Raw genomic sequence first — 20,697 nt, 5'->3', positions numbered from 1 at the left:
GCACATGTGATCAAAAGTAAAGGCTGCTGGTACTTGTAAACAGTCAAGCTGAGATAGTAATCAATACTTCTTAGGTGGAATCCACATGAGGAATAAGGCTTCACACAAATTCGCTTCTGTCACAGTGAAAGCCAAAAAATGCTGCCAGAGTCTTTTTTCGTAAGCTTCTCAATCCTCAGCTGAATCATTATATGAAGGAAAAGTGGGTGGATAGACCAGTGGTACAGTGTAACGCCAGTTAATGGAAGCCGACAAAGTGGTCACTGCTTAAGTAAGCTGTTCAATGAGGATCAGCACCAGTGTCCATAACGTCTAAACCTGATCAAACAGCACTTGAGGACTGCATATGTGGAAACCGTTCCAAACTCATTGTCCATATTGTAGCAATCATTAATACATGAAACCGATCCAATTAAGACAAATATGGCTTTATTCATAAACCACAGAACAGTAAAGGAAATAAGCCTCTTGAACTCTACACAAAGCACAAAAGAATCAGACAGAAGGTGCAACATAAGTGATACTCAAAACAAATGATGCAAGCAGTACAAACAAGAAGAATGCAGTGAATGTGAGTCAGAGTTGCTCCACATGTTTATAGGCATGAGTCACCGGTAGATGGCATGGTGCACACCACACCCTGTGCACACTTCCTATAAGCTGCCTCTCGTGGCCAGCCTGTGCTTATAAAATTGGTGGTTGATTTAAACACACATGCGCGGCGACACTACACACAGTGCATTCAAACTCACATGCATGAGCAGCAGGATACAGCAATTACTAGCTATTTTTTTGAGTGGAGGGCAGCTGTGGGAATTGTACAGTTGGGTGTCCATGTGGTTGTGCTATTAATGTGTGTACTTTTGCTACAAAAGAGCAAGAACTTCAAAGCTACCGTGAATACTCTTTTCTGTTACATGTGTCTATGTGCCACACTTCAGTCTGCTATATGTGAGTGGTTGCCTTCCTCTTTTCTGTATTTTCATTGTAGTATGTGAAATTGCATGGTCTTCCAACATTTTGTACTGGCATGGGTGATGTCAAGTCACTTTAGTTCAGATAGAAAGAATACTTACTCTGGTTAAGTGCCCACACTACTTATGCAATGACTTCAATGTAAATTATTCCCACTAAATTAAACACAGGACCATTTGTGACAACAGCCACACCAAACACCACTTTACTACAACAACCGCACAGTATTCTATGCGATTATGACCTCTAACAAATTATCCACTGGTATGAATGACTGTTGTGAAGTGAGGCAGAGGACAAATTAGACCATCCACCTGCAAACCATGCTGCTCAGCACAGTGTGGTTACCTCAATGGATGCTTCACAACATGCGCCATTTGGAGCCCATCTTAAACATGCGAATTTCTGAATTGTGCACACAAAACTTCTCTCTGACATATCGTTCATTTTTCACAATCCATCTGACCTCAATTTCTGCTAGTTCTTATCCATCACTTGGCTCTATTCCTGTCCTGTTCCCCCTCCATTCCACCCTCATGTCCCACAACCAGACTTGGACTCCCCTTGTTTCCTTTTAATTCCTCCACCCACATACCTGTATGTTTCATTCACAATTTCTGGATGGACTTTCAGTCTCCTCTTGTACTTTGTTTTCCACAATTTCCTTAGTGCCCCCTCCCCCCCCCCCCCTTCCAAGTGTACCTTTGTAGCTGCCAGCTACACTTTCAAGTACTACAGTACCACAATCTTTCCGAACTCCTTCTCAATTTCTTTCTCCTGTCACCCATGCCCCTTGAATAATACTTAACACTGCCCTTTCTTCATGCTTACACTGAAAGGACGAAGTCAGGGATACCTCATAATATCGTGTCGGACCTCGTTTTGCTCGGTGTAGTGCCACAGCTTGACATAGCATGGACTTAATAATTCACTGGAAGTCCCCTATAGAAATAATGAGCCATGCTGTCTCTACAACCATCTATAATTGCAAAAGTGTTGCCTGTGCAGGCTTTTGTGCACTCCCCTTGTTTCCTTTTAATTCCTCCACCCACATACCTGTATGTTTCATTCACAATTTCTGGATGGACTTTCAGTCTCCTCTTGTACTTTGTTTTCCACAATTTCCTTAGTGCCCCCTCCCCTCCCCCCTCCCAAGTGTACCTTTGTAGCTGCCAGCTACACTTTCAAGTACTACAGTACCACAATCTTTCCGAACTCCTTCTCAATTTCTTTCTCCTGTCACCCATGCCCCTTGAATAATACTTAACACTGCCCTTTCTTCATGCTTACACTGAAAGGACGAAGTCAGGGATACCTCATAATATCGTGTCGGACCTCGTTTTGCTCGGTGTAGTGCCACAGCTTGACATAGCATGGACTTAATAATTCACTGGAAGTCCCCTATAGAAATAATGAGCCATGCTGTCTCTACAACCATCTATAATTGCAAAAGTGTTGCCTGTGCAGGCTTTTGTGCACTCCCCTTGTTTCCTTTTAATTCCTCCACCCACATACCTGTATGTTTCATTCACAATTTCTGGATGGACTTTCAGTCTCCTCTTGTACTTTGTTTTCCACAATTTCCTTAGTGCCCCCTCCCCCCCCCCCCCCCTCCCAAGTGTACCTTTGTAGCTGCCAGCTACACTTTCAAGTACTACAGTACCACAATCTTTCCGAACTCCTTCTCAATTCCTTTCTCCTGTCACCCATGCCCCTTGAATAATACTTAACACTGCCCTTTCTTCATGCTTACACTGAAAGGACGAACACTTTGCTACAACAACCGCACAGTATTCTATGCGATTATGACCTCTAACAAATTATCCACTGGTATGAATGACTGTTGTGAAGTGAGGCAGAGGACAAATTAGACCATCCACCTGCAAACCATGCTGCTCAGCACAGTGTGGTTACCTCAATGGATGCTTCACAACATGCGCCATTTGGAGCCCATCTTAAACATGCGAATTTCTGAATTGTGCACACAAAACTTCTCTCTGACATATCGTTCATTTTTCACAATCCATCTGACCTCAATTTCTGCTAGTTCTTATCCATCACTTGGCACTATTCCTGTCCTGTTCCCCCCTCCATTCCACCCTCATGTCCCACAACCAGACTTGGACTCCCCTTGTTTCCTTTTAATTCCTCCACCCACATACCTGTATGTTTCATTCACAATTTCTGGATGGACTTTCAGTCTCCTCTTGTACTTTGTTTTCCACAATTTCCTTAGTGCCCCCTCCCCCCCCCCCCCCCCCCCCTCCCAAGTGTACCTTTGTAGCTGCCAGCTACACTTTCAAGTACTACAGTACCACAATCTTTCCGAACTCCTTCTCAATTTCTTTCTCCTGTCACCCATGCCCCTTGAATAATACTTAACACTGCCCTTTCTTCATGCTTACACTGAAAGGACGAAGTCAGGGATACCTCATAATATCGTGTCGGACCTCGTTTTGCTCGGTGTAGTGCCACAGCTTGACATAGCATGGACTTAATAATTCACTGGAAGTCCCCTATAGAAATAATGAGCCATGCTGTCTCTACAACCATCTATAATTGCAAAAGTGTTGCCTGTGCAGGCTTTTGTGCACTCCCCTTGTTTCCTTTTAATTCCTCCACCCACATACCTGTATGTTTCATTCACAATTTCTGGATGGACTTTCAGTCTCCTCTTGTACTTTGTTTTCCACAATTTCCTTAGTGCCCCCTCCCCCCCCCCCCCCTCCCAAGTGTACCTTTGTAGCTGCCAGCTACACTTTCAAGTACTACAGTACCACAATCTTTCCGAACTCCTTCTCAATTTCTTTCTCCTGTCACCCATGCCCCTTGAATAATACTTAACACTGCCCTTTCTTCATGCTTACACTGAAAGGACGAAGTCAGGGATACCTCATAATATCGTGTCGGACCTCGTTTTGCTCGGTGTAGTGCCACAGCTTGACATAGCATGGACTTAATAATTCACTGGAAGTCCCCTATAGAAATAATGAGCCATGCTGTCTCTACAACCATCTATAATTGCAAAAGTGTTGCCTGTGCAGGCTTTTGTGCACTCCCCTTGTTTCCTTTTAATTCCTCCACCCACATACCTGTATGTTTCATTCACAATTTCTGGATGGACTTTCAGTCTCCTGTTGTACTTTGTTTTCCACAATTTCCTTAGTGCCCCCCCCCCCCCCCCCCTCCCAAGTGTACCTTTGTAGCTGCCAGCTACACTTTCAAGTACTACAGTACCACAATCTTTCCGAACTCCTTCTCAATTTCTTTCTCCTGTCACCCATGCCCCTTGAATAATACTTAACACTGCCCTTTCTTCATGCTTACACTGAAAGGACGAACACTTTGCTACAACAACCGCACAGTATTCTATGCGATTATGACCTCTAACAAATTATCCACTGGTATGAATGACTGTTGTGAAGTGAGGCAGAGGACAAATTAGACCATCCACCTGCAAACCATGCTGCTCAGCACAGTGTGGTTACCTCAATGGATGCTTCACAACATGCGCCATTTGGAGCCCATCTTAAACATGCGAATTTCTGAATTGTGCACACAAAACTTCTCTCTGACATATCGTTCATTTTTCACAATCCATCTGACCTCAATTTCTGCTAGTTCTTATCCATCACTTGGCTCTATTCCTGTCCTGTTCCCCCTCCATTCCACCCTCATGTCCCACAACCAGACTTGGACTCCCCTTGTTTCCTTTTAATTCCTCCACCCACATACCTGTATGTTTCATTCACAATTTCTGGATGGACTTTCAGTCTCCTCTTGTACTTTGTTTTCCACAATTTCCTTAGTGCCCCCTCCCCCCCCCCCCCCCCTCCCAAGTGTACCTTTGTAGCTGCCAGCTACACTTTCAAGTACTACAGTACCACAATCTTTCCGAACTCCTTCTCAATTTCTTTCTCCTGTCACCCATGCCCCTTGAATAATACTTAACACTGCCCTTTCTTCATGCTTACACTGAAAGGACGAAGTCAGGGATACCTCATAATATCGTGTCGGACCTCGTTTTGCTCGGTGTAGTGCCACAGCTTGACATAGCATGGACTTAATAATTCACTGGAAGTCCCCTATAGAAATAATGAGCCATGCTGTCTCTACAACCATCTATAATTGCAAAAGTGTTGCCTGTGCAGGCTTTTGTGCACAAACTGATCTCTCAATCATGTCCCATAAACGTTTCATGGGATTCATGTCGGGTGATGTTGTTGTTGTGGTCTTCAGTCCTGAGACTGGTTTGATACAGCTCTCCATGCTACTCTATCCTGTGCAAGCTTCTTCATCTCCCAGTATCTACTGCATCCTACATCCTTCTGAATCTGCTTAGTGTATTCATCTCTTGGTCTCCCTCTACGATTTTTACCCTCCACACTGCCCTCCAATGCTAAATTTGTGATCCCTTGATGCCTCAAAACATGTCCTACCAACCAATCCCTTCTTCTAGTCAAGTTGTGCCACAAACTTCTCTTCTCCCCAATCCTATTCAATACCTCCTCATTAGTTACGTGATCTACCCACCTTATCTTCAGCATTCTTCTGTAGCACCACATTTCGAAAGCTTCTATTCTCTTCTTGTCCAAACTAGTTATCGTCCATGTTTCACTTCCATACATGGCTACACTCCATACAAATACTTTCAGAAATGACTTCCTGACACTTAAATCTATACTCGATGTTAACAAATTCCTCTTCTTGAGAAACGCTTTCCTTGCCATTGCCAGTCTACATTTTATATCCTCTCTACTTCGACCATCATCGGTTATTTTACTCCCTAAATAGCAAAACTCCTTTACTTCTTTAAGTGTCTCATTTCCTAATCTAATTCCCTCAGCATCACCCGACTTAATTTGACTACATTCCATTATCCTCGTTTTGCTTTTGTTGATGTTCATCTTATATCCTCCTTTCAAGACACTGTCCATTCCGTTCAACTGCTCTTCCAAGTCCTTTGCTGTCTCTGACAGAATTACAATGTCATCGGCGAACCTCAAAGTTTTTACTTCTTCTCCATGAATTTTAATACCTACTCCGAATTTTTCTTTTGTTTCCTTTACTGCTTGCTCAATATACAGATTGAATAACATCGGGGAGAGGCTACAACCCTGTCTTACTCCTTTCCCAACCACTGCTTCCCTTTCATGCCCCTCGACTCTTATAACTGCCATCTGGTTTCTGTACAAACTGTAAATAGCCTTTCGCTCCTTGTATTTTACCCCTGCCACCTTCAGAATTTGAAAGAGAGTATTCCAGTTAACATTGTCAAAAGCTTTCTCTAAGTCTACAAATGCTAGAAACGTAGGTTTGCCTTTTCTTAATCTTTCTTCTAAGATAAGTCGTAAGGTCAGTATTGCCTCACGTGTTCCAACATTTCTACGGAATCCAAACTGATCTTCTCCGAGGTCGGCTTCTACCAGTTTTTCCATTCGTCTGTAAAGAATTCGCGTTATATTTTGCAGCTGTGGCTTATTAAACGGATAGTTCGGTAATTTTCACATCTGTCAACACCTGCTTTCTTTGGGATTGGAATTATTATATTCTTCTTGAAGTCTGAGGGTATTTCGCCTGTCTCATACATCGTGCTCACCAGATGGTAGAGTTTTGTCATGACTGGCTCTCCCGAGGCCATCAGTAGTTCAAATGGAATGTTGTCTACTCCCGGGGCCTTGTTTCGACTCAGGTCTTTCAGTGCTCTGTCAAACTCTTCACGCAGTATCTTATCTCCCATTTCATCTTCATCTACATCCTCTTCCATTTCCATAATATTGTCCTCAAGTACATCGCCCTTGTATAAACCCTCTATATACTCCTTCCACCTTTCTGCCTTCCCTTCTTTGCTTAGAACTGGGTTTCCATCTGAGCTCTTGATATTCATACAAGTGGTTCTCTTTTCTCCAAAGGTCTCTTTAATTTTCCTGTAGGAAGTATCTGTCTTACCCCTAGTGAGATAAGCCTCCACATCCTTACATTTGTCCTCTAGCCGTGCCTCCTTAGCCATTTTGCACATCTCATTTTTGAGATGTTTGCATTCCTTTTTGCCCGATCATTTACTGCGTTTTTATATTTTCTCCTTTCATCAAATGGTTCAAATGGCTCTGAGCACTATGAGACTTAACTTATGAGGTCATCGGTCGCCTAGAACTTAGAAATAATTAAACCTAACTAACCTAAGAACATCACACACATCCATGCCTGAGGCAGGATTCGAACCTGTGACCATAGTGGTCGCTCGGCTCCAGACTCAAGCGCCTAGAACCGCACGGCCACTCCGGCTGACTCTCCTTTCATCAATTAAATTCAATATCTCTTCTGTTACCCAAGGATTTCTATTAGCCCTCGTCTTTTTACCTACTTGATCCTCTGCTGCCTTCACTACTTCATCCCTCAGAGCTACCCATTCTTCTTGTATTGTATTTCTTTCCCCCATTCCTGTCGATTGTTCCCTTATGCTATCCCTGAAACTCTGTACAACCTCTGGTTTAGTCAGTTTATCCAGGTCCATCTCCTTAAATTCACACCTTTTCGCAGTTTCTTTAGTTTCAATCTGCAGTTCATAACCAATAGATTGTGGTCAGAATCCACATCTGCCCCAGGAAATGTCTTACAATTTAAAACCTGGTTCCTAAATCTCTGTCTTACCATTATATAATCTATCTGATACCTTTTAGTATCTCCAGGATTCTTCCAGGTATACAACCTTCTTTTATGATTCTTGAACCAAGTGTTGGCTATGATTAAGTTATGCTCTGTGCAAAATTCTACAAGGCAGCTTCCTCTTTCATTCCTTCCCCCCAATCCATATTCACCTACTACGTTTCCTTCTCTCCCTTTTTCTACTGACGAATTCCAGTCACCCATGATCTGGGTGGCCAAATCATCCACTTGAAGTGCCCTGAATGTTTTTCAAACTAATCGCAAACAATTGTGGCCCTGTGAAACAATTGTGGCCCTGTGACATGGTGCATTGCCACTCATAAAAATGAATTCCATGAATGACATACCGTATTTTCTCGAATCTAAGCCGCACTTTTTTTCCAGTTTTCGTAATCCAAAAAACCGCCTGCGGCTTAGAATCGAGTGCAAAGCAAGCGGAAGTTATGAAAAATGTTGGTACGTGCCGCCACAACTAACTTCTGCCATCGAATATATGTAGCGCTACGCAGGCATGCGTTGTACGCACAAAGATAAATACTGGCGCCAAAACCTGTGCGTCAGTAAATAAATTTTAAAAAAAAGTGGAAGACGAGCTTATTTTCTCCGCCGCGAGTTTCGACCACTGCATTTTCATACATTATCCAACGAAGTAAATACAAATTCCGTATTGTTCATTTTCGAATGTAGCAAAATTTCAGTGTATTACGAAAATCTGACTGGCAAGACTGGGATGTTTGTCAATATGGCCAACTCTACGTTCTGAATTTTTTCCTATCTGCGAGAAGAGATGGTTGCTAATAGGAACCTGATGAAATATGAATCACATACAGTATTCTCTTCACCATAAGAATAATACGAATATAAACATTTTGCCATGTATTCTTTCATGTTTGCTGCTATCTCATTTAAATCCTGTCTGCCTAATAAACTACGAAACTAGAGTGAGACAACAGCAAACGCGGAAGAATATACGTATCGTGTCATTTTTATATTCGTATTATTCTTACAGTCAGAAAGGAAGCACGGCAAGTGACTAGATTTTTAAATCTAAGATGACTCCAATTTCTGTGCAGAATTTGATGTAATAAAGAAGCGGCCGCAAAGATTTTCAAACGGAGAAAAATTTTCGCCTAACTCTCGTTCAGAACATGTTCTATCATACGCAGTCTATTATTTGATTCTTGTTGATCATTATCAAAGAAAGCAGCAGTGTAAGTAACAACAAATAGCAGTCTCTTGCCATTGTTTCGCTAATGAGACGATTCCTCTCTTTTTTTAAATTGTACGCGGCGGTAGCGCGTACAAAAGCAAGCCATGCCGCGTGCCGCGACAGGCCGTAAACACGCACTATCAGAATGCGACAAACAATGCATGACACAGTGCAGTAATGCATTTTCAGCTTTAAGAGTGACGCAAACACCTATAACAAAGAAAACGGCATTTATCAGATCAAAGCAAAATAAGCAATCGATTCAAACCAGACGAAGCACGTGAAAAAGGAAGGGTGCCCGTATAAATACGGACGGAGCGCCTGACGCATAGCAATGGCTACGTGGTAAAGCTTAACTGCTAAGCTTACGACGCGAACCAAACTACTGTAGCTGTATCGTCATTCATTCGACCTAAATTGTGTATCATATTACAATGGACCAACTTCGTTTCGATTTGGAGGTGCGGCCTAAAACTTTTCTCTCCCCTTGAATTTCGAGTCTCAAATTTCAGGTGCGGCTTAGATTCGGGAATTTTTTTTTCCTTTATTTCGAGTCTCATTTTTCAGGTGCGGCTTAGATTCGAGTAAATACGGTAACCACTTCCAGTCAATGATCGGTTCAGTTGGGCCAGAGGACCCCGTCCATTCCATGTAAATACAGCCTTCACCATTATGGAGCCACATCAGCTTGCGCAGTTCCTTGTTGAAAACTTGGGTCCACGGCTTTGTGGGGCTTGCACAACAGTGAACCCTGCCATCAGCTCTTAGCAACTGAAATTGGGACTCATCTGACCAACCCACAGTTTTCCAGCAATCTAAAGTCCAACTGATATGGTCACGAACCCAGGAAAGGTGCTCAGGTGATGCCATGCTGTTAGTAAAGGCACTCACATCAGTCGTTTGCTGCCATAGCCCATTAACACCAAATTTCACCTCACATCCCAATGATTTCCGCTGTTATTTCAAACAGTGCTGCTTGTCTGTTAGCACTGATAACTCTATGCAAACGCTATCTGAAAATCACTATTCCATTACTTTTGTCACCTCAGTGTATCTGCTGCTTATCAACTCCTACTTGGTAAGTAGTGACCCACTCTCATATACATTCTGCACAGATGATTCCAGAGTTACTTCATATTAGTCTCATCTGCATATATAATGAGCACACAGGACAGAAAACTAGAAAACCCTGAGGAGACATGATGTCAATAGCCTGCAACACCATTTCAATTCTGTGAGGAAGAGGGTACAAGTTTCTTCCAGTACCTCATATCCAATAGAATCCACTCATCAATGATTACATCCCATACAGCTACTAAACTGCAGCAATCTTAACTGCCTTGAGCCACTCACTGATACAAACAGTTCCAAAAACAGCTCCACAGACTTGCTGCAGGAATAAGTGGGGCAGTCAATGTTTGACAAGGTGCCCGAGTATTCATCCAACCAGGAACATGTCTATATGTAGTCCTGTAAACAGGCCTGTTGTGATTTTGGAAGACAGGAGAGCACAGTGCACTAATCATGAAGATGTAGAAAAAAGGCATCACTTGATACTGAAGAATGGTGAAACTTACATGCTTGTTCATGTTCTTGGTAACATTAACGAAAAAAACATGCCAAATTCAGAAGAACGCAAAATCCCAAAGACAGGCTAAGTTTCATGAAAGCTCAAAATTTAGTGTGAATGTCAATGTGAGATGCTTTCAATAGTTTCCACAATGAAACATTGGCTCAAAATATGAAAGAAAACCCAAAGACATTCTGGTCGTATATAAAGTACACCGGCAGGGGAGGAGGGCAAATGAAGTCAATACCTTCACTGCGCGATAGTGATAGAAATGTTACCAATGATGGTGCCACAAAAGCGGAGTTACTAAATACAGTTTTCTGTAATTCCTTCACGAAAGAAAACGAAGTAAATATTCCAGAATTCGAAACCAGAACAGCTGTTAGCATGAGTGACATAAAAGTAGGTATCTAGGTACCTTAGGTGTTGCGAAACAACTCAAATCACTTAACAAAGGCAAGTCTTCTGGTCCAGATGGAATACCAATCAGGTTCCTTTCAGAGTATGCAGACACAATAGCGCCTTTCTTAGCAATAATATACAACCGCTTATTTGACGAAAGGTCTGTTCCTAAAGACTGGAAAGTAGCACAGGTCACACCAATATTCAAGAAAGGAAATAGGAGTAACCCATTGAATTCCAGTCCCATATCATTGACCTCAATTTGCAGTAGGATTTTGGAGCATGTACTGTACTCTAACATTATGAATCACCTTGAAGAAAATGACTTATTGATACATAACCAACACGGATTCAGAAAATATCATTCTTGTGCAACACAGCTAGCTCTTTATTCCCATGAAGTAATGAGCACTGTCACAGGGAATCTCAGATGGATTCCATATTCCTAAATTTCCAGAAGGCTTTTGATACCGTTCCTCACAAGTGACTATTAATCAAACTGCGTGCATATGGATTATCGTCTCAGTTGTAAGACTGGATTCGTGATTTACTCTCAGAGAGGTCACAGTTCATAGTGATAGATGGTAAACCATCGAGTGGAACAGAAGTGATATCTGGTGTTCCGCAAGGTAGTGTCGTTGCCTTCTGCTGTTCCTGATTTACATAAATGATCTAGGTGATAATCTGAGCAGCCCCCTTAGAATGTTTGCATATGACACTATAATTTACCATCCAGTAAAATAATCAGACGATCAATTCCAATTACAAAATGAACTAGAGAGAATTTCTGTATGGTGCGAAAAGTGGCAATTGGCACTAAACAAAGAAAAGTGCGAGGTCATCCGCGTGGGTACTACAATAAATCCAATAAATTTTGGGTATACGATAAATCACACAAATCTAAGGGCTGTCAATTCAACTAAATACCTAGGAATTACAATTATGAGCAACTTAAATTGGAAAGACCACATAGATAATATTGTGGGAAAGGCAAAACAAAGAATGCGCTTTGTAGGCAGAACACTTAGAAGATGTGACAAACCCACTAAAGAGACCTCGTACATAACACTTGTCCGTCCTCTGCTGGAATATTGCTGCATGGTGTGGGATCCTTACCAGGTAGGATTGACGGAAGACATCGAAAAAGTGCAAAGAAAGGCAGTTCGTTTCGAGCCTTTGTGCAATAGGGGTGAGAGTGTCACTGATATGACATGCAAGTTGGGGTGGCAGTCACTGAAACAAAGACTGTTTTCTTTGCAGCGATATCTATTTATGAAATTTCAATAACCAACTTTCTCTTCCGAACGCAAAAATATTTTGTTGACGCCCACCTATGTAGGGAGAAATGATCATCATAATAAAATAAGAGAAATCAGAGCTCGAACGGAAAGATTTAGGTGTTCCTTTTTCCCATGCACCATTCGAGAGTGGAATGGTAGGGAAGTAGTATGAAAATGGTTCGATGAACCCTCTGCCAGGCACTTAAGTGTGAATTGCAGAGTAACCATGTAGATGTAGATGTAGATGCTAATAAGTGGTCCCAAGTCATGTCCAAAAATTACACCTTAATCATCACAGAAGCATCTTGGCCTGACTTATCATCCATACATTGAGGGTTAAATACCTCACTGTGCTGTTGGTGGTCTCTGCACCTTGCATCATTTGAAAAAAGAGGTTAAATCGTAATGTGTTGGACCACACTGAAAGCTTTCTGTCAGTTACTGTCTGGTTCCCTCGTTTGCAGCTTTTTGAGCTTCTGTGACTAATGGCCTTTTGTGAGGTACACGATTCCAAGTATCAATCACATGGTGTTCCTATTGCAGTATTCACTGCTTTAGATATACCTACATTGAGTCAGTGTCAATTCCTGTCTGGTTCAAAACTGACTGTCATTAACAATGCTTGACACTACTATCTGGCCCATGTTCGTTGGAATCTTTTTACAACAACTGTTCTTAGGTCGTGGCTGCAAATGGTACACCGTTCATGGTAGACACATCGTACAAACTGCGTCAACACTTCAAAAAATTGGACACCTTCATCCACCATGGGGTCGTGGGCATGTCCAAATCAGACAACTGCTTTCTGCAATTCTGTAAGCAATACATGTCAGCCTAACTTACAGCACTGATTTTGCATGATCGACTGACCAACACACCACTTCAATGCCACGACTTTTTGACCAGTAACCTTATTTGGGACACTGTGGTGAATAGCCCGGACAATGAGATGTACGAAGACCAACATTTCCAAATTATAGATTGGGCAGGGAAAGTTCTGGTACAATGTAGTTGCAAAGGTGTGTGTGTGTGTGTGTGTGTGTGTGTGTGTGTGTGTGTGTGTGTGTGTGTGTGTGTGTGTGCGCGCGTGTGTGTGTGTGTAGCTCGTAAAAGGATTTTTTTCTGGATACAGAAAACATGGTTTTCAGAGTCTCTTTGTTTCGCATGGTTTTCTTAAAATTATAAATACTATCACCATTGCAGGAAGTGGATATACACAAATTTACCCTGTCTCTGGAACTGAAATTATGGCTATTACATAACAAACTTATATTTGTTTGGAATTTCACTTCTGAATACTACCAGCCCTTTGATAATTCACAATAACAAGATATCAGATCTGACAAGTTGCAGTCTGAGCAGCCAATTTTCAAAGTAAAAAATTTAAAAAATTAAAACTGTAATAAAATGACTGGTAAGTGAACTTACAGCATCAAATTTATCCCAAGCTGCATAATCATATGAAGGAATTTTTTTAGGTTTGTCCTGTTTCCTGTTATCTTCTGTTCCTGTATGGGTACCTGTTGAACTTCGCTTTACTTTAGATCGGACTGGAGTAGCATCCTAGAAAAAGAAGGAAATATTTGCAGGCAATAGAAAATAAAACTGAGAATCTAAGACATTTACAGAATGTTTATTCAACATGACACCCACAGAGCTCACTCAACTGATGACCAGCACTCAAATGTGGCAGTTATGATAAGAGGATGGCAGTAACATTCAGAGAGTACTACATTCAGCTGAAATGAACAACTGTATACAAAAAGCTTGATTCAAAGTAAAGACTGTAGCCATATCGAGCTTACAATTGTGCCAAGCTTGACAGTATATTTACTGATAAAGGGGTCTTGCAGAGAAAGCCCACAATTAGACTGAACACCACCAGCATACAGAGGAAAGTAACAACAGGATACCTAGGGACACACCTCAACAAACGAATGACATTGATCAAGCACATAAGACTTATAACTGTAAAAGCAACAAGACTAATGCACAAAGTCACTGCGCTGAACTCAACTCAGCTACAGATTGCCTTTGCAGACACTGCAAATGTATCATACAGTCCTCTTTGAATCTGTAACGTGTTTGGCAGCAAGTGCCTGGGCACATCAACTGTCACTCATGACTCAAAAAACCATTGTGAGGTGTGGACAAAGAGGTGTATTGCTCAGAATATTAAGGGCATTAGGGGCATTTGGCACTATGTCCATCGAAGCCCTATGCATTGTACTTGCAACATACCCTATTGACATAACCATCAGACAGAGCTGCACTGTACTGGTTCGAAAGAGAAAGACTGGATAAAGGATATGAGATAACAAGGGAGCATATCACAGAAAAATGCCAATTAAATCTTTGTTAGGGGAATGGTTGGGGCTCAGACACATTGACCCAAAAGTCGTGGTATGGTATACCTCCTGAAGGGCCATGACCCTACACACCTGCACCACTTTTGCCTTAGCCAAAGTGATTTTTGTGAATGAGGGTGATATGAATCTCCCGAACACATAACATTGAAATTGTGTACACACACACACACACACACACACACACACACACAAACGGGCGTAAGCCTGACATCAGAAATCTAAGACATAGGGCAAGCTTTAAGAGACCCAGATAATTGGAACATACTTAACTGCATCACTGACGAAATATCGATAGTGCTACACAAGACTTATAAGCAGCAATGACCGTTTACAGGAACACGATCCGAAACACACACTACACCATAACATGATGCATGGGACAGCAGAGATACAAACACTGATATGGAAACAAATAAACATATAGATACTGATGATATGAATACTCCAATATCACCAGATACATATAAGGCATAGTAGCAGATCACTCGACTTCAACAATACTACAGATAATACAAACATGGAATTTAGAAATAAGTTAGCAATAGAAATACAAGTACAGCAAGGACTTATTTCGTTCTTTGGATCATTATTTGCAACATAGTTTGTAAAATGTGTAAGATGCAAACTGTAAAATGTGAACTTTGTATTATTGTGCATAAACATTCATATGCAGAATAGTAAGATATAAATACACATACACAAAAGCACAAAATAAAGACGAAGCACCCTTTGGCGAGATGAGGCTTCAGGTCATCTCTCGAGGCTCCTCTCCTGCTTACGGTGCGGTTAAGTGGAGGAAGCAATTGTAGTAACAAACAATACTGTCATACCTCATACACAACTCACGTAGAGTTAACATCACAACATACATACATACATATAGTAGTACCTCTAGTAGAATAAAATAAGCTAATTCAGGTGAAACAGACTTGAAGTGTTTACCAAAGCCCTTCCACTTGAAATAGCTAGGTAAAGGAACCTCTTTTGCTATCCCCCTTCATGTATTATTTTCTTCTTAGGAATAAGTAATTTTATTTTCCAATTGTACTTATGTATTCTGTGGTCTTTTTTGTTTTGCTTTTATTTTTTAACTAACAATTTAATTATATGAAAAACAAGAAAAGTACTAAAAGCCTGGAAATTGTCTAGTTTGTTGTAGTAAAGACCCATTATAGTTACCAAGACGGTGGGTCACTCTGTGACGTTAATAAATAAATAAAGAATTCAAAATACCCTACCTCTGTATGTTCACCTTCAACTGAGCTTGCATAGGTCGCAACTATACTACTACATCAATAGGCTAGTAATGTTGTTGAGTAGTATAAAGACTGTGTTATTCACTGTCAAAAAAGTGAAAACAAGATGAAAGATTTATCTTTGCTGTACTAACATCAAGCACAAAAACTTCCAGTGTGGATATAATGAGCAGGAATATCAAAACACCGAAAGACCGAACTGAGTTTCTTGAATAATTCCATTGAAAATATTCATATTAATGTTAAATATTAGTAACTGATGTAGAGCTCGGATTTTTACATATTTGCACACTGTATTCCTTGACAGTTACACGTATGCATGTAAGGAATAAATTTATTCCAAGTTGTAAGGAATTTACTACTGAAGTTTTATAGGGTGTATTAATGAATATATAAGGGGTTAATGAATATATTTAACTAATGTATGCACATTTATGCACATATTTTACTTTTTCAACAATTATTCTTGAAACACAAATATTTCGCCATGATATTTTAAGAAGGGAAACACCCAAGAAAATTTTTTTACTGCTCTGTTTGTGTAGAAGAGCTGTTATTTATCATGTATGTAAATCCATAAAAGTGTCAGGAAATGAGAAGAACATAGCTATCAACAATGAGCGGTTCCTTTATAAAGTATAAAAAAATTTACCGCTCAACAGCTTGACATAAACTGAATGGTGCTCAAATCTTTAAAAGTTTGGTGCAGCCATTGCATCATAAAACACACTACAGTTTGGATTATGTTACATATGAAGCCATCTGTTGCAATATTAACATTCCCAAGAATTAAAAAGTGTCATGTTCAGTTAATTTTTAAATTTGTAACTAATATGCTGTAACTCATAATTTCTGCAGTGTGAGAGGGAGGAAACAGAACATTATAATGCTGAAGGAGAAGAGCAGTAAGGCTTATTTGTTTCAACATTGGATTGATAAAAGTCCTACTCTTACAACAGATGGAGATACAGTACTGTGTCAAGTGTATGAAAAAAGTAAGTTTTATTTTGTATTTTCAGAATATCTTAAAAATCAATATATGATTTTCATTTTAGTGACCGTCATTTTTATTTAACTAACATAAACTCACATTATTGTTATACTACTGTTATAAGTGCCCTGCAACAAAAAAATTCCAGATTACAAAAAGTAATAAACAGCTGCTTATAGAAATTCTGCTGATAAAAATATCTCTAAGATCCAAACCTTACCAGCAGCATTTCCTGTAATGATAATTTTTTGTAGGATATCTGCAAAGCGTTAGTTTCAGCCCATGTCCTTTTGAATAAGTTAAATAATGTAGAATTTTGAACATTCCAGGAAAAAATATTCTGAACAAAAAGTTCCTGATGAATAAACAATAAGGAGAAACTACCTCAGAAAAAATTATGAAGAAGTAAGTTTAAAAATTTATTTAATGAAATTAGTTTGTGTGTCAACTGTCCTCCCCCCTCCCCAATACTTCGTGCTTTATAACAACTTGTTAATTATTTAAAACTTTTTGAAGTATTATACAAAAATATTTTAAGGTGGAAATGTGAAATTATGTATGGTCTGTAGTGGAATGGAGTTTAATTTCGTTTAGTTTATGATTAAGAAACATTTTTATAAACTTTTTAAATTTGTTACCACACCAAAAGTGAGACCCCAAATTACACCCCCGATCTTACTACTTTTCAACAAACTAATTCTTTTCAGGTAATACAAGAAATAAGAGAATCTCGATGGCTCAAGCTTGTGGTTGTCTGTAAATGAAACAACCAACATATGTATAAAATTTACAGCTGATGTCACTGTGGGAAAAATGATGAAATGAACCAGGAACATCCCCTCTTTTTCTCCAAGGTACTGAAAGAAACAAACCATTCAATGATTGCCAAGGTTGTTCATGATGCATAGATGCAACAGCTTGCAAGATTTAGGCTGCTAAAGTTTTGCAGGTATTTTATCCTAAAGCAGTTCGTATGATTTGTTTAGCACATACTCTTCACCAGCTGGCAGAGGAAACTCAAGCAAATTTTCCATAAGTGCCTTAATTTCCTCCATGAAAAAAGTGTTTGTTAAGGTGCCATCAATAATGAAGTTATTAACTGATATGATGGAAGACACTCATTTACCCCCAGAGCCAATCATCAAGAGATGGCGAACATGACTGAAGCAGCTCTATAATATAGAGATAATTTAGAACATGTGAAAAAGGTGCTTGATGTGATGTACAAAAATGAAGCAGTGCAAGTATCCCTGCTGCAGTTAGTGCTTGCAATGAGAAGAGTATTCAGAGTAAATTAGTGTTTATTAAGACATATTTTAATAAACTCATAGTTATAATCACTCTCTTTTTTTATCGTTTATTTCGCACTAGGAGAGTCTGCTTGTTGACACATCTGTCTATATTTGGGTCTGGCAAGGGCATCTTCATATGTGGCATTGATGAATTCCAAATGCTTCTTGACACAGTCCATCTATAGTGTCTTGGGTCTGCTTTACTGCACAAGACGTGTCTGTATCATCTTAACCTGCTTTCCCGTAGTTTGTCTGAGATGGCTGCAACTCCAAGTCACTGCCAATCATTGACGTTTGTTGCATGGTCAAATCAGATAAGCCAAAGGGACCATTGGAGCATATGCATTTTCATCATGTGGAGAGCCTGCTCATGCTTCGTTGTCGTTGACCAACATTCTGACCTATCAAGTGTGACTGGGCATACTACAGTCCTATAAACCATTGACTTAAGGCATAAAGACATACGGTGGTCACACAAGACGTTAGTCGCCTGGCACCATTTCATCCAGACTGTGTTAACACAGGCACGGACACCTGGAAGACTTTTACTATCATTGCATATGAGTGAGCCAAGATATCTGAATTGAGTAATTCAGGTCTTTTCCACTGACTTTGATGGTCCCATCAGTTTGAATACCACACTCCAAGTAGTCTTCTTGATATTCAGTTGGAGGCCAAACCTGCGAAGTCATTGATTCCATTGCTACTGAGTCTGTTCCTGGAGATCTTCATGGTGTTTGCTTGCCAGCAAAACATTATTAGCATATAGGAGTGACCAAGGGTGGGGTGACCATAAGTCATACGTCACAGTGACCATACAGAGGATAAATAGTAGGGGTAACACTACTGAACCTTGATGTACTCCGACACTGTAGTAAAAGTGGGTGATGTTCCCACCGTACATTGGACATTACTGGAGACATTTTGATATAGCAGTTGGACCCGTCTGACAAAAGCTTCACGAACACTGAGAGATCATAATGCACGCCAAATACATTTATGTGGGACACGGTGAAAGGCCTTTTTGAGACCTAGGAATGACATATGAGTATCCTTGTTTTTCTCATGGTGTTTCACACTAAGTAACTGAGTGGCATGAATGGCACCTATAGTTCCACTTCCTTTGATAATCCTGCATTGATTTGGAGTGATACAAACAATTGCACGGAGCCCCTGGAGTCCATAACACGCTCAAAGCAGTCGAATTGGTCGGTACTGCGAGCATTCTGTCGCATCACCTTTCCCGTCCCAGATTGGCTGTGTAACACTAGTTGTCCAGACTGTTGGGACTATATCCTCATCAATGATTCTGCTGAAGAGGATAGTACGAATTGTGGCACCTTTGTGTCCAAGGATCCTTCATACTTCCACTGGAATGTCATCAGGGCCAGTAGCCTTCCCATTCTTCGACTTCTTAATGACTTCCTTGAACTCCTGAATGCTAATTGGTAATACAGGTCCAGCAACTGGATCAGCACTCAGTATTGGAGGATGGTCTAATTTCTCATGGCTGATTTTGGAGAACTAATCACTACATCTGCGGAGAATGTTGAGTGTGTCTCGAAGGAGTCAATGGTCTTTGTCCTTTATGTGTCTGACATGGCCAATGTCCAGAGTGACTCGGTGGCGTGCTTTGGCAAGGCGATAAATTTTATTTACTCCTTCAGTTGTGTCTAGTTCATCATAAATACGGCCATAGTAAGAAGATTTGGCTGCTGCAAGTGCTCTCTTGGCAGCCAATTTTTGCTTCTTGTGGAGTTGTATATCTTCATTAGTGCAGGACTGGGATCATACTTTGAAAGATTTCTTCTTCTACCTCACAGCTGCGTGCACGTCTTCATTCCACCATAAGACTTCTTTATTGGTTGCTCATTTGCTGCACAGTGGGCTTGGCTAGTGACGCTGTTCCATATGCCTTCTACTGGCTGGTCTGTGTATGCCGATGACCTTAATTGCGTTCTGACGAATGACACCAAATGATTCTCTGCACTCCAATGTTTTGGGGATTTTTTTTTTTTTTGTGGTTTTAGGGTGCACAACTACAGTGATCATTAGCGCACAGACTAAGTTATGAATGCACTGCGAGGCACAAGGTTAAAACAGCAACTAAAAAGGACAACACTATAAAACGCACATTAACAGAAAAGGGATTAAGAGAAAACAGCATAATCAAGTGTCCTTAGACAGGTTTGTCAAGTGGATAAAACAAAGAACGTGAGCAGCGGGTCCTGGGTCATCCGCTAAAATGGCATCCAGAGTACATGGCAGACCAAGATCAGTGAGCAGTGTATTAAAATTCGGACAAGACGTTAAAATGTGGCATACCGTCAGCAATTGCCCACATGGGCAGAACGGCGCCGGCGCAGCCGTCAGCAGATGGCGATGGCTGAACCGGCAGTGTCCAATTCGTAACCGGGCCAAAACAACCTCCTCCCACCGAGAAGGGCGTGAAGAGGTCGTCCAAGCCATGGAGAGAGGTTTCAAGGCCTGAAGCTTGTTATCAGTAAGCGTAGCCCAATCGGCATGCCACAGCGATAAAATGCGCTGACAAATGACCCTGCTAAAATCAAATGAAGGCACACAACAAGAAGCTGTGCCAGGCTGGAGGACAACAGCCTTGGCTGCGGCATCTACAGTTTCGTTCCTAGGGATACCGACATGGCCAGGAACCCACATAAAGGTAACT

General features: G+C 40.8%; 1 protein-coding gene across 2 annotated transcripts in view; it reads right to left on the bottom strand.

The window, feature by feature from the left end:
- LOC126175728 (RNA polymerase II-associated protein 3) overlaps positions 1-20,697 on the bottom strand; it is a 120,208-nt gene that overhangs the window by 67,330 nt on the left and 32,181 nt on the right. For both annotated transcript variants that reach the window (XM_049922669.1, XM_049922668.1), the window contains exon 3: positions 13,532-13,666. In XM_049922669.1, the coding sequence (XP_049778626.1) occupies positions 13,532-13,666 (135 nt within the window). The remainder of the gene's footprint in view (positions 1-13,531; positions 13,667-20,697) is intronic.

The sequence above is a fragment of the Schistocerca cancellata genome, chromosome 3 (assembly GCF_023864275.1).
Source record: "Schistocerca cancellata isolate TAMUIC-IGC-003103 chromosome 3, iqSchCanc2.1, whole genome shotgun sequence".
Lineage (NCBI taxonomy): Eukaryota > Metazoa > Arthropoda > Insecta > Orthoptera > Acrididae > Schistocerca > Schistocerca cancellata.
Note: the sequence above shows the minus strand (reverse complement) of the source record. Positions and strands in the feature narration are given on the sequence as shown.